Here is a 10,903-nt window from a genome sequence, read left to right on the forward strand (position 1 = left end):
GTAAATTGGTGCATGGATTTGTAGTATCGACTCATGCTATATACAACCATGTACTAGTCAACCGACCGCAAAGGACTTAGTCGTTGGTATCCGAGATCCTAAATTTGAATCATAATAAGATTCACATTTCTAGGCAAGTTTATTTCAAATAGAAATAAATAAAGTAGATAGCGTGTTACCTATCTCTCTCAAAAAAAAAAAAAAAAAACCATGTGCGAGTCAACAACTGACATTTGTTATTAGGCGTGTCAAATTTTGAGAAAAAAAAGGTGTTTCACTTGTTTTAAAAGATNAAAAGGAAAAAAAAAAAAACCATGTGCGAGTCAACAACTGACATTTGTTATTAGGCGTGTCAAATTTTGAGAAAAAAAAGGTGTTTCACTTGTTTTAAAAGATGCGCTAATCAAAATTATAAAGAAATTTTAGAGTTAAATTTTAAAGATAAGAACTAAATGACAAGTTAATTTTACAGATCCTGTAGCAGGACATACTTCTTCAGTTTGAACTGTACGATGAATTCGTCCAATTGAAGCATACTGAAGAAGCACGAGTTCGTAATTAAGAAAATTGTCTTATTATACACAAAAGACTACAAGTTAAAGACAACTTATTCAGGGAAATAAAAAGGAAGCACAGGCACTAATCAGCATTAGCTGCTAATTAAATTAGTACGAAAACAGTTTCTAAAACAATAAGAAAAAGAGAAATCATGAAAAGAATCTAAAACTTCAATATTGCAGCACCGCTCGACGGCTTGGAGGCGAAGACATAGAGGCCAAGATCATTCTTGCTGATGATACCCTTCTCGATCCTCGACTGATAGAATGACTCCTGAAACCAATAACACGCCCGAGTAAATGGTAAGATTTTACAGCATGTAAGTATAGATACTGCATTTCAAAACAGAGGATGGATCGTCATGCATAAACAGCAAATATTAGGGCCTTCTTTCTGAAATGACGGAGTCCTAACAGAATGGAGGAGATTGCGCCTGGTACCGGCATGATTACAGCATGAATGTAAATTGCAGGGGACTTTTTGCTATTGCATTTGTTTGCAAGAAAATATAAGCAAAAAAACTCTTTTAGAGGTAATGGAGTAGCTTGTGAATTGTTATATAGATTGCATATCGTGTGGGGCTAATCAGTAGATTGCTATCAGCAAAACGTAGTGGCAATAAGCATACCTTTAGATTGAGAATAAACTGAGGCACAATGCTTTCTTTAACCAAAGCTACCACACAGCCACCCCACCCAGCACCAGTAAGCCTTGCTCCAAGCGCTCCATTATCTCGACAAATCTTTACAAGCTCTTCCAACTCTGGACAGCTGAAAATTGAGAGAAACTGCTTATACAGTCTGTACTGCATATGATAGTAAATAAAGTTTGTGTGAACTAATGACACAAAAGGGCCTACATGGCCCCATTGAAGATTCTGTACGAGTGTTGTATTATGAATAGTGATTCTCAAAGCAACGCTAATAGTTTTTAGTGAAAAATCTCTAGATCGAAGTTTCTGTTTATGAGGCTTGAAAGCTTGTTCTAGCTTTCTGCCACAATACAAGCTTCAAAACTTTTCTCTGGGAAAATGCCTGGTATATAGAGTCTTCTACTTTCTGGAGTAAAGAAGTTGCTCTAAAAGCTAGATCAAATTGGCACTAAATTAAGAAGGTTGATTACGAAGAAGACTATTAGCAGCAAAATACTTGAAAAAGCCAATGCCTTTTTAGTGAAACACAAAAAAGATTGTTTTTGACAAATATGTATGTTAGCAAAATTGATTGCTCACAGCAGCATTCGTTGTAGTTCATTGGTCAAAGGACAACAACCACTATATACTATTGCAAGAGTTCGCCAATGGGCACAAAGGAAGAATGCAACTTCTATGTACCTGCACTCGTACAGTACACTGCAGCTATAGTGACTCTCGTTCATAAGGTCACCAAGCTTTTTAAGCTTGTCCTCATCGCTGCAAAATGTTTGATTGCCAGGTAGAGTCAGTAACACAACATAGTTCAATTAATAGCCAGTCTAAATGATGAAACACATAAATAAACAACCAAATAATGAAATAAGAAATAATCATTTAAAGCCACAACATTAAAATAGTAAGACTTCAAATAAATTGAAATGCAAAACAGTTTAATTGAGAGTAGAAGAACAGACCTAAGTTTCGATATGACGGTGTCCCTGAAAGCATAAACCCTCCTTGCTTCAGAGTAGACATGCAAGGCGCGCTAAGAAAATATACACAAATGATAAAGTTAAATTAGTATATCAAAAGAGTTAAAAAGAAACCAGCCCATATTACAATGACATGGAAATAATGCTTGAAAGAGAAAAAGTATTGGTTTGGGAGCAGTAAAGAAGAAAAATATAAAACAGAAAAAGATTAATCCAAAGTACAACAAAAGGAAGAAGATATTGCTGGTCTCCTGAAACTACTCAAAACTTAAAAATCAAAAGTGATTGAAATAGCATCTATTGCTTAGCAGGACTAAGACATTAAAGCAAAGAAAAAAGTTATTAAGAAGCATGTAAGAATCCAGTACATAGAGATACCTGAAATAACTTAAAATGCTTAGCAGCTCTTAAGACATCTAATGATGTTGGTGAATTTGCAAAAATGGACACCAGACTTTCCTCTGTGATTTTCTCAATATCTTCTGCCGTATAAGGCTCCTCATGTAAAAATTCCTGCAGAAACATAAGAACATGAATAACAAGACAGAAAATGGGGGGCGGGAACTGCTGTTTGTGTCATGTCAGTAATCATTGCAACAATTTTACAACTGATTAAACCATCAGTCCAATAACGTTAGGAGTAAATGGCACTGAATGTAAAACTCAGTAAATCAAAGCTATCAAATAAGAAATGACCAAGAATGCCAACCTTATATAATAGAATAATCTCAAACTACTTAAATAATGGACAAAAAAACAGCATTATAATAAGTGAATTGTTATAACCTTTTTCTCCTCTATTGCAAGAATAAGATCATTGTCATAATAGGAGACCAAACAGTCCGCTTATTAAATAACGGGCAGGGTGCAAGAATATGGAAGCATGCCAAAACCAAGCAAGATATTGAGATAATAATGATAAATCAACCTTAACAGCTAATACAGGATCAGAAGATCCATGTTTTCCAGCAAATGATACGCACAAGCCCTCTACATCAGACAGAGTCTTCACTGTAGAGACAGCTTCTGTCGACTTCATCCCGAGCTTGATAGCAAGAACAATCTGCAAATAATGTTCAAAACGGCCAATATTAGTCAAAAATCAAATAAAAAATGAATAGCCAAATACAGTTGTCCCACTTGATCGAAAATGAGAAGCAAATAACAGATCAAGTTTGAAGGGGGGGTTATTTGATTGAAAGTTACAAAAGAAGTTCGTAATAAAATAGTCGAAAAGAAAGAAAACTTTACATATACATTAAGAGAAATTGTCTATATATGTGTATCCCTGAAGAATTTAAAATTTTGCATGTACCCTCTAAAATATTTGTTTTGTTCCCTATATCCATTGTTCATAACAAAATGCACCCTATAAAAAACCTTTTCTAGTGCAAAAACAGTTTCCCCTCAGGAAATGCTCAGCGTAAGAGGAGTATTTTGGGCGGAACAGCACATTTGAGCGCTAAAGAAGAAAATTTAAAATTTAAAGGGATATATGTAAAAGCCCCTATATACATTTGGAATCTCAATGTTGAAAGTTGAAACAACAATAGCAACACCAAGTACATTGATATCAAGTAACCTATACTTCATATAGCTGAATGAGTCTATATAACTTGGTACTCAATACTAATAACAACAGTGTGGAAATCTCATTGTAAGAAAATGTAATGGATAATGGGGAAGTGGTACTTACAGCTGCTAAGCGGCATTCAACAACACGGTTATTATAATTTGTTGCAGCTGTTACTGCTTTTTGAGATTCTGCCAGTGAATGGGCAATTACAAATGTACCACCAGCTGGCAGTTGCACATCTGTTGCTCTGATAGGATTAAAATCTATCAGCTCAGCAAATCCAGATTTGGCCATGATTGATATTGCCTGTCAAATAGATAATATAACGTTCAAGGAGAAATACAAAAATGGTCGAAGTCATAGATATTGATATTGAGATATGTAATGGTCTGAGAAAAGCCAGAGAAAAGTATATAAGTTATTGTGGCTACTTTACCTGGTCCATGCCTCCAGATTGCGTGCCAATATGGCGTTCACATTCGCATGTAAGTTGAGCAATTTCTTTCTGCAATATTCCGAATGAGAACAAAACGAAAATGATATAAATAAGAATCAGATAACTAAGTTGCATAATTCAAATTTAGTTAGAACAATATAGTAGCCATGTTTAGAACTAGTGTCATACACTAAAGAAGCATTTGCACATTCAGAACCGCTTAAGCTAACTTTGAACAAGAAAAGCTATTTACACACACACATACACACACACAAGTCAGAAATTATAACAAGTTCTGCACCTTCGCAAAGTTCTTGTCAAGAATTGCCATGATAGCAATTGTAGCAGAGCAGACAAGAGCTGCAGAACTTGACAACCCAGAACCTATACAAGAATAAGGATGCATAAGTTAATTATTCCCCCATATATTGATAACCACAAACCAAATGAGAAACAAGCAAGACCGAAATGAAAATCAGACAGGAATTCGTACCCGTGGGAACAGTGCCTTCAACAACTACATCAAGGGCAACAGGTGCACCAATATCTATTCCCTTTGATCTGGCAAATTCGTAAAGCCCTTTGTATCTGTTTATAGAGATGTTGTCAACATACTTTATATGAGTCTAATAACCAGAGTTGACGAGTGCTTTGCTGACACTCATGCAGGCCCTAAAATAGCTTAGAGATCCATAAATAACATGTGATGCTAAAGTTAAAAGTGCAAATGTTGCCATGAGTCAGAGAAGAAAATAATCATTACTGAACATAGATAGAGTATTAAGAGTAAAAAAATTATTATTAAAAAAATAGAAAAATAAATAACTCACCCGCAAATAAAATAGTGCCCCCATTTGTGGTTCTTCAGATCAATTTCCTGGAAAAATTAGTATGCTTCTCATGATATATATTGTAATTTCCAGAGAAATAACTACAAATATGAAGAAGAAGAAAAAGAAGAAGAAGAAGAAAATTGAGGCTAATAAATTAATCTATAGAAAAAACAGACAAATCTACTCTGACAAGAAGTCAAGAACTAGCCAGGTGTTTATTAAACAAAAAAAATCAATGTTGTGGTGACAAGCTAAAATAAGCATTTGAGCTCCACTTTTCAAACTGCAACAGCGTGAAGCAATTGAATGGTTTATATAGAAAAATCTATTGATGTTTCATTAAAAAGCTCAACTCAAATAATACTTTTGCGGAAGCTCCGGTCAACCTTAATAAGACCAATAGATGCTAGGAAAACAAAGGACACTGGATCTCTGCAATTTTGGGTCCTTTCAATTTTCCCCTTTCAATTAAGTTTCATTAAATTCTGGGCTCACTGATAAAATAATTTCAGTCACCGTTAAAACACGTGGGCTCACTGATAAAATAATTTCAGTCACACGGCATTCTTATTTTATTAAGCATCCAAAAACCACAATCACTATATTTACTCACAGTAACTAATAAATCATTACATAACTAAATTCTGATAATCCGCAGAGTACTTATTAAGAAAAAAAAATAAAGTACGGCAAATCCAATGCGCTATTCCCCGCATTAATTCAACTCTTCCTGCAACAAGTTCTGACATTTTTGTGGAAATGTAAACACATCTACATGTCCACAACAACATACCTGGTCGGGATCGGCAGGGTAAGTGCACAAGGAGTACTTTTCGCTCACATTTCCTATCCGGAGTACCTTGGGCGAGTCTCCCTCGCCATGCTTCCTGATCGCCACGATTGTGTCCTGCCGAATCGCCATCGGGAGAACCGAGTAGCCCTCGTAGTCGATGTGCTCCCCGATCAAGTTAACTCGCCCTGCGAAATCGACGCACGGATATATCGTAACATTATATCTCCATCAACGTTTCGCGATCTGAAAACGACGATGATGAAGAGAATTATGGTTTCACCTGGGGATCGTGCGTAGAGATCGGGCTCGTGGCCGAAGAGCTCGAGGAACCTGGATTTGAGCCGATCGAAGCGGAGTTGCGCCTCCTCGAGCGAGGAGCCCTCGCCGTAGACCGGATCGAGCGTGGAGTAGATCGGGATCGGGAGCTCCTCGTGCGCCATTGGAGGGTCGTTTCCAAGCTTGTTCTCCTTCTAGAGTTAGGGTTCCTCCTTTCTCTCCCGCGCGCACACTCTCTCTCTCGGGATCTTCCGAAGGTTTGAGCTTCGGCCGCAAATGTTGTTGGCGATTTTCTCCGGAAGGAACCACGATGGGAGGGGTAATTGTGGCCGTCGGATAGCCTTGATGCAATGTCTACCGTTCATTGTGTGTACGGTCCACTGGAGCCGCGGAGTAGCCGCACGTCGGAGGCCGTTTGGAGAGAAGTTGTTGCTTCGATTCTGTTCACCGCGTTACCCGTAGACCGCCTAAATCTTATCTCATTTGTAGGTCACAGATAACGTGGTGATAAACGGGTCCGAGGAATAATCTCGTGTCGGGTGGCTGCTGACGTGGTGAACCACGTCCAGGGGAATAACGTTTTTTCCCGCATAGAAAATCCGGAATATGCGGAATCCGGATATCGCACCGTACTGTGTTTACCCCTGTCCGATTTGGTATCTCGGGTGTGAGGATACAGTTTGAGACTCCAACCCGTTAAATTGTTCCACTGGACATACTACTGTACTAGTTACATTATTGGATGAAAACGGAACGGAAATTCGCTTTGTAAGAATTAGTATCCATTAGGGTTTATGTTCTTTAGCTTAAGAACAAATTATTAGCATTTAAAAAAAATCACATTTTATAAATAAATGCATTAACATTAATTGAATTTCTACTTAGCTAACAAATAGATCAGTTACCGACCGTCCCTAAAGCAAATGACAAAAAGAGTCTGGTGGTTAATATCCGAGACCCAAGTTCGAATCCTTAGTTGATTCACATTTCTAGCTAAGTTTATTTCTATATGAAATAAACGAAGTGAATAGCGTGTTACCTATCTTTCAAAAAAAAAAAAAAAAAAAAACAAATAGATCAGTTGTCGCCTGGTTAATAGTTCACTTGTATGTGTCACACCAATATCTATAAGCACGGATTTGGTGCTTTGCTATACATCTGAAGAACAAGTTGGATTCAAGAAAATTCAATGTGCATGGTTCAAGTTATTCATACAATTACGATAGAGCATGAGCTTTACTATCCATTTACATCCCTTTTTTTGGTATTTCCAGCACTATAATAATTATCAAACAACTAACAACTTCCAATCCAATTATTGCAAAAATTTGCAACACGAGGTTGGAAAAAAAAAGGGGAACATTTTAATGAGCTGTAATCTCTCAAGCTATACAAGTCTTACATTTTTAAACTGGGGGGGGGGGACAGACATTCTACTAATAGATATCATGATCAATCACTCAATAACATACAAGGGGACTAATAATCTGAATCCTTTGGCGATGGCACGGCGACCATGATTTTCATCACTTTAACTTGCATCTGAAGGCAAACAATGTACTCTGCTGCCTTTTCAAAGAGCTCATCGAGCCTGGTGGACTCGCTATTTGGCACAAGCCTCTGGAGAACCCTAATCTTCCTCTTGACAGCACTTGCAGGCTTTCTAGAACCTTCTAGAAGGTTCCGCCTCTTCGAGACAGTTGGTTTTCGTGTCATGCTTTTAGTCCTCGCCGACAATTGCTTCCCTCTTCTTAGGGCATGTCGGTGCATGGCACGGAGCAAGAGCAAGCTGGCTCGAGTCCGGCGCTGCATATTTTGTCCCGGAGTCGCACTGTTGAAGCCGACGGATGAGAGCGAGTTTTTAGAGGCTCTCATGTTGCATGAATGGCTTTTGACAGGAGGTTTGTAGGAAAGAACTTTGGTTGAAGGGTGGAAGAGTATGTTGCTACAAACCTTACTAAAAGCATGAAGGAGGGGAGAGGTTGAGAGGGGGGAGAGGGAGATACAAATGTCTTGCAACTTGCAATAGTGAAGATCTCTAATATATATTGCTATGAGAACTTGTTGGCATGTCCCATGAATAAATGTTACTTAATGTACATAGATACAGGGACAATGAATGTCCAGAGAGAGAGAGAGAGATAGAGAGGTGGCATGTACTGAGAAGGGTTTGCTTGTGAGATAGGGCACGTTCTCCCACCTAAGTGCACATGCACCCACATGATACCTTAAACAACCCTAACTCCCCCTTATCCTCACTACCTCCCCTCTTCTCTCTAGCACTCCTCTTTTTCCTCATCAAACAACCTGGATTATTCCATCTCGCTTTCAAGTTCTCTGTATTTTGATGTGTACAGGGGGCTTCACAGCTCCGTTCCAGCTCAACAGCAGGTGTGAAATGGACCACTCCTCTATGTGAAAAGGTATTGCTATACCAGGTGCATTCGGATAATCACGAACCGTCCAGTTCATCGGCCCTTCATTTTACTTTATGTTGCAATCGTTACCATCACTGCTTTTGCCTAACTATTACTAGCCCAAGATTTGGAAGGAGAGAATTTATTTGAGTCCCTATTGTGCAAGAAAATTGCTGGTACGAACTTCAGCTCTGGACTCAAATGTTTCAAAAAAATAATAATAATAAAATAAAAAAATAAAAAACGTAGGCAATAAGTTGGGGGTTTTATTAAATTATAAAAGTTGGCTAGATTATAAATATAAAAGAACATGAAGATTTGATGAATTGGTGGTGCATGGATGCATGTATGCACTAAGTATTGCCAACAGTTTTACCCTCCTAGATGGAGAGGTGTAACAATTAATTGGTGGTGGTTAGCCACCTACGGTTATGTTTCCCTATGAGGAACCCTAATTAAATCTTGTTGCCAGGCCTCGGTGCTTGTCACTGGTGCATGTGGAAGAATCTACTTTGACATTACGATAGATGTTTTCCCCTAATACTTGCGGATTAGGAGTTTTATTTGGATGCATCTTTCACTTGTACACAACACCACGTGCCAATGCAAGAGAGGTCAATCCACACTACCGGCACCCTATTTAGGTTTTAAAAATCACAAATTACAGATGAGACATCGACAATTATTTGGTCGCAGTTGAACTATCAAACGCAATGACTAGCTACAATAGATTTCAAGTTTACGGTTGATCACTCCGAGCAGCCATCAAGTCTCATAAGAATCTTTGAAGTTCACGGATTAATTTTCAAAATATTGTTTAAACTTTTAAAATTGACTTTGCTAAATTTTATATGATCAAACTTTTGTGACGAGGATAAACACACTATCAGCCTGGTATCTCACAATTGACCTGCTCTCGTAGCTTCATTCTACGTTTCTATCCAGCATTCACGGCGATATTTGTAGCATCTACTAACAGCAGCATTTATCAATGGAGATGGGAGCAAAAGGATGGAAGTAAAGAAAGGAGAAATATTAGTACCAGATATTCATGGCCCAGACACTACCCGCACGCGTGAGCGGGCATCACTTGACCTCGCACTCTAGGGAACGGCATCATGGTCCTCTTCTTCTTCTTCTTCATTGCTTCGTTGGCAGCCACCGCAGAGGTTGATGACTCTGCTTCCACCGACGCCACCTGCTCCACTGCACGCATCTTCTTCTTCTTCTTCTTTTTCAGCTCCTCCGCATCCTCTGCCGCCTTCGGATGCGATGGGAGACCTGATCGGACGGCGAGGATGGAGCCGATGGGGCACTCCTGCCACCCGATGGCCCTGATGTCGTCGGCCACCTCCTTGAGTCCTAGATCGGGGGAGGGCGCGATCCCTCTCTCCTCCACCGTCGATCTCCACGGCCTCATCAGATACAACCGCCGTAGGTCCTCCCCGATCTCCTTCTGTTCCATTCCAAACCAATCAAAAAGAGGGGCAAAAAAAAAGTGTACGAAAGTTGAGCGCGACATGGCGATTTGTGTGGAGAAGAAGGGGTAGGGCTAACCCTGCAACCGATCCATCCGTATCCATTCATGACCGAAATCTGATGCACGAGAAAACACACGAATTCCATAAAAAATTCTCATAAAATTGGACAAAATAAGGCCGAATTCGGATGATTTGCGGGATCAATTGAACATCGAGCATGAGCGATTAGATGTCGAGATCATCATAAAAAACGAAACTAGATTGTGGGAAACCACAGAGACCGATCTAGGACGGTAAGGGAACGATCGATTGATACCTTGCTGAGTTGAGAGAGGGTGAGGGGATGAGGAGGGGGAAGATCGGGGTCGTCTCCTCGGACATAGGCGGCGTACTCTTCGAGCATTAGTTTCTTCTTGCTCATCTTCTCTCTCTCTCTCTCTCTATCTCTCTCTCTCTCTCTCTCTCTCTCTCAATTCCTCTTCGCTCGCTCTCTCCCGACCCGCGCGCTCTTCTCCGCCTTATAATTTGAATTTCGAACTGAGATTTTGGTCCGGTCCCGCGTTTTGTTTTCCTGGATGAAAATGCATGCATAGTCCCTCTGCTAACCGATAGTTACGAACTGATCCCTCTACTTTTTACTTAAAAATGTACGGAGACCTATTACCTATAGGTTCTGTGAAAATAGGACCCTTAACTTATTTTTTTATTAACATTATTGGCTTATACCTTTTTTTCAATTTTTTGGTCATTTTAGTTAGCTATTTCTTTTAGCTATTAGTTGTTGACTTTTTCAATTTTATTCGTAACAAAGTTATTGAACTTTTAAATTTGAATGAGTCTCCATAGATCTTTAACTTTTTGACACCTATATCCCTATTTCAAAAATGGCCTACAACCGGGGGTCTGC

General features: G+C 39.1%; 2 protein-coding genes across 3 annotated transcripts; both read right to left on the reverse strand.

The window, feature by feature from the left end:
• Positions 527 to 6,565, reverse strand: LOC109718842 (galactokinase-like). Its single transcript, XM_020245285.1, has 13 exons — positions 6,103 to 6,565; positions 5,823 to 6,007; positions 5,027 to 5,073; positions 4,690 to 4,784; positions 4,498 to 4,580; positions 4,197 to 4,265; positions 3,881 to 4,066; positions 3,113 to 3,247; positions 2,563 to 2,697; positions 2,167 to 2,237; positions 1,892 to 1,969; positions 1,187 to 1,328; positions 527 to 831 (listed from the first exon to the last, which is right to left on the reverse strand). Exons 1-13 carry the CDS (start codon positions 6,260 to 6,262, stop codon positions 721 to 723), a joined length of 1,497 nt encoding a protein of 498 aa, XP_020100874.1. The 5' UTR covers positions 6,263 to 6,565; the 3' UTR covers positions 527 to 720.
• LOC109718099 lies at positions 7,678 to 10,476 on the reverse strand. 2 transcript variants are annotated; one of them, XM_020244120.1, is made up of 4 exons: positions 10,313 to 10,476; positions 10,073 to 10,111; positions 9,558 to 9,971; positions 7,678 to 8,706 (listed from the first exon to the last, which is right to left on the reverse strand). In XM_020244120.1, exons 1-3 carry the CDS (start codon positions 10,415 to 10,417, stop codon positions 9,579 to 9,581), a joined length of 537 nt encoding a protein of 178 aa, XP_020099709.1. In that variant the 5' UTR covers positions 10,418 to 10,476; the 3' UTR covers positions 7,678 to 8,706; positions 9,558 to 9,578. The 2 variants fall into 2 exon arrangements, with proteins under 2 accessions (XP_020099709.1, XP_020099708.1); XM_020244119.1 differs by lacking the exon at positions 7,678 to 8,706 and having other exon boundaries at positions 8,767 to 9,971.

Source organism: Ananas comosus, linkage group 12 (assembly GCF_001540865.1).
Source record: "Ananas comosus cultivar F153 linkage group 12, ASM154086v1, whole genome shotgun sequence".
NCBI classification, from domain to species: domain Eukaryota; kingdom Viridiplantae; phylum Streptophyta; class Magnoliopsida; order Poales; family Bromeliaceae; genus Ananas; species Ananas comosus.

Bases quoted from the DNA above. Each gene is read 5' to 3' on its own strand.
- LOC109718842 (XM_020245285.1), bottom strand. From the start codon at position 6,262: ATGGCGCACGAGGAGCTCCCGATCCCGATCTACTCCACGCTCGATCCG. The intron at 4,266-4,497 runs GTGCAGAACTTG...GGAATATTGCAG, and splicing joins TTGACAAGAACTTTGCGAAG to AAAGAAATTGCTCAACTTAC. The intron at 1,329-1,891 runs GTACATAGAAGT...CTCAATTTTCAG, and splicing joins AGTGTACTGTACGAGTGCAG to CTGTCCAGAGTTGGAAGAGC.
- LOC109718099 (XM_020244120.1), bottom strand. From the start codon at position 10,417: ATGAGCAAGAAGAAACTAATGCTCGAAGAGTACGCCGCCTATGTCCGA. The intron at 10,112-10,312 runs GTATCAATCGAT...CTCGTGCATCAG, and splicing joins CCCTCTCTCAACTCAGCAAG to ATTTCGGTCATGAATGGATA. The intron at 9,972-10,072 runs GTTAGCCCTACC...GGAATGGAACAG, and splicing joins ACGGATGGATCGGTTGCAGG to AAGGAGATCGGGGAGGACCT.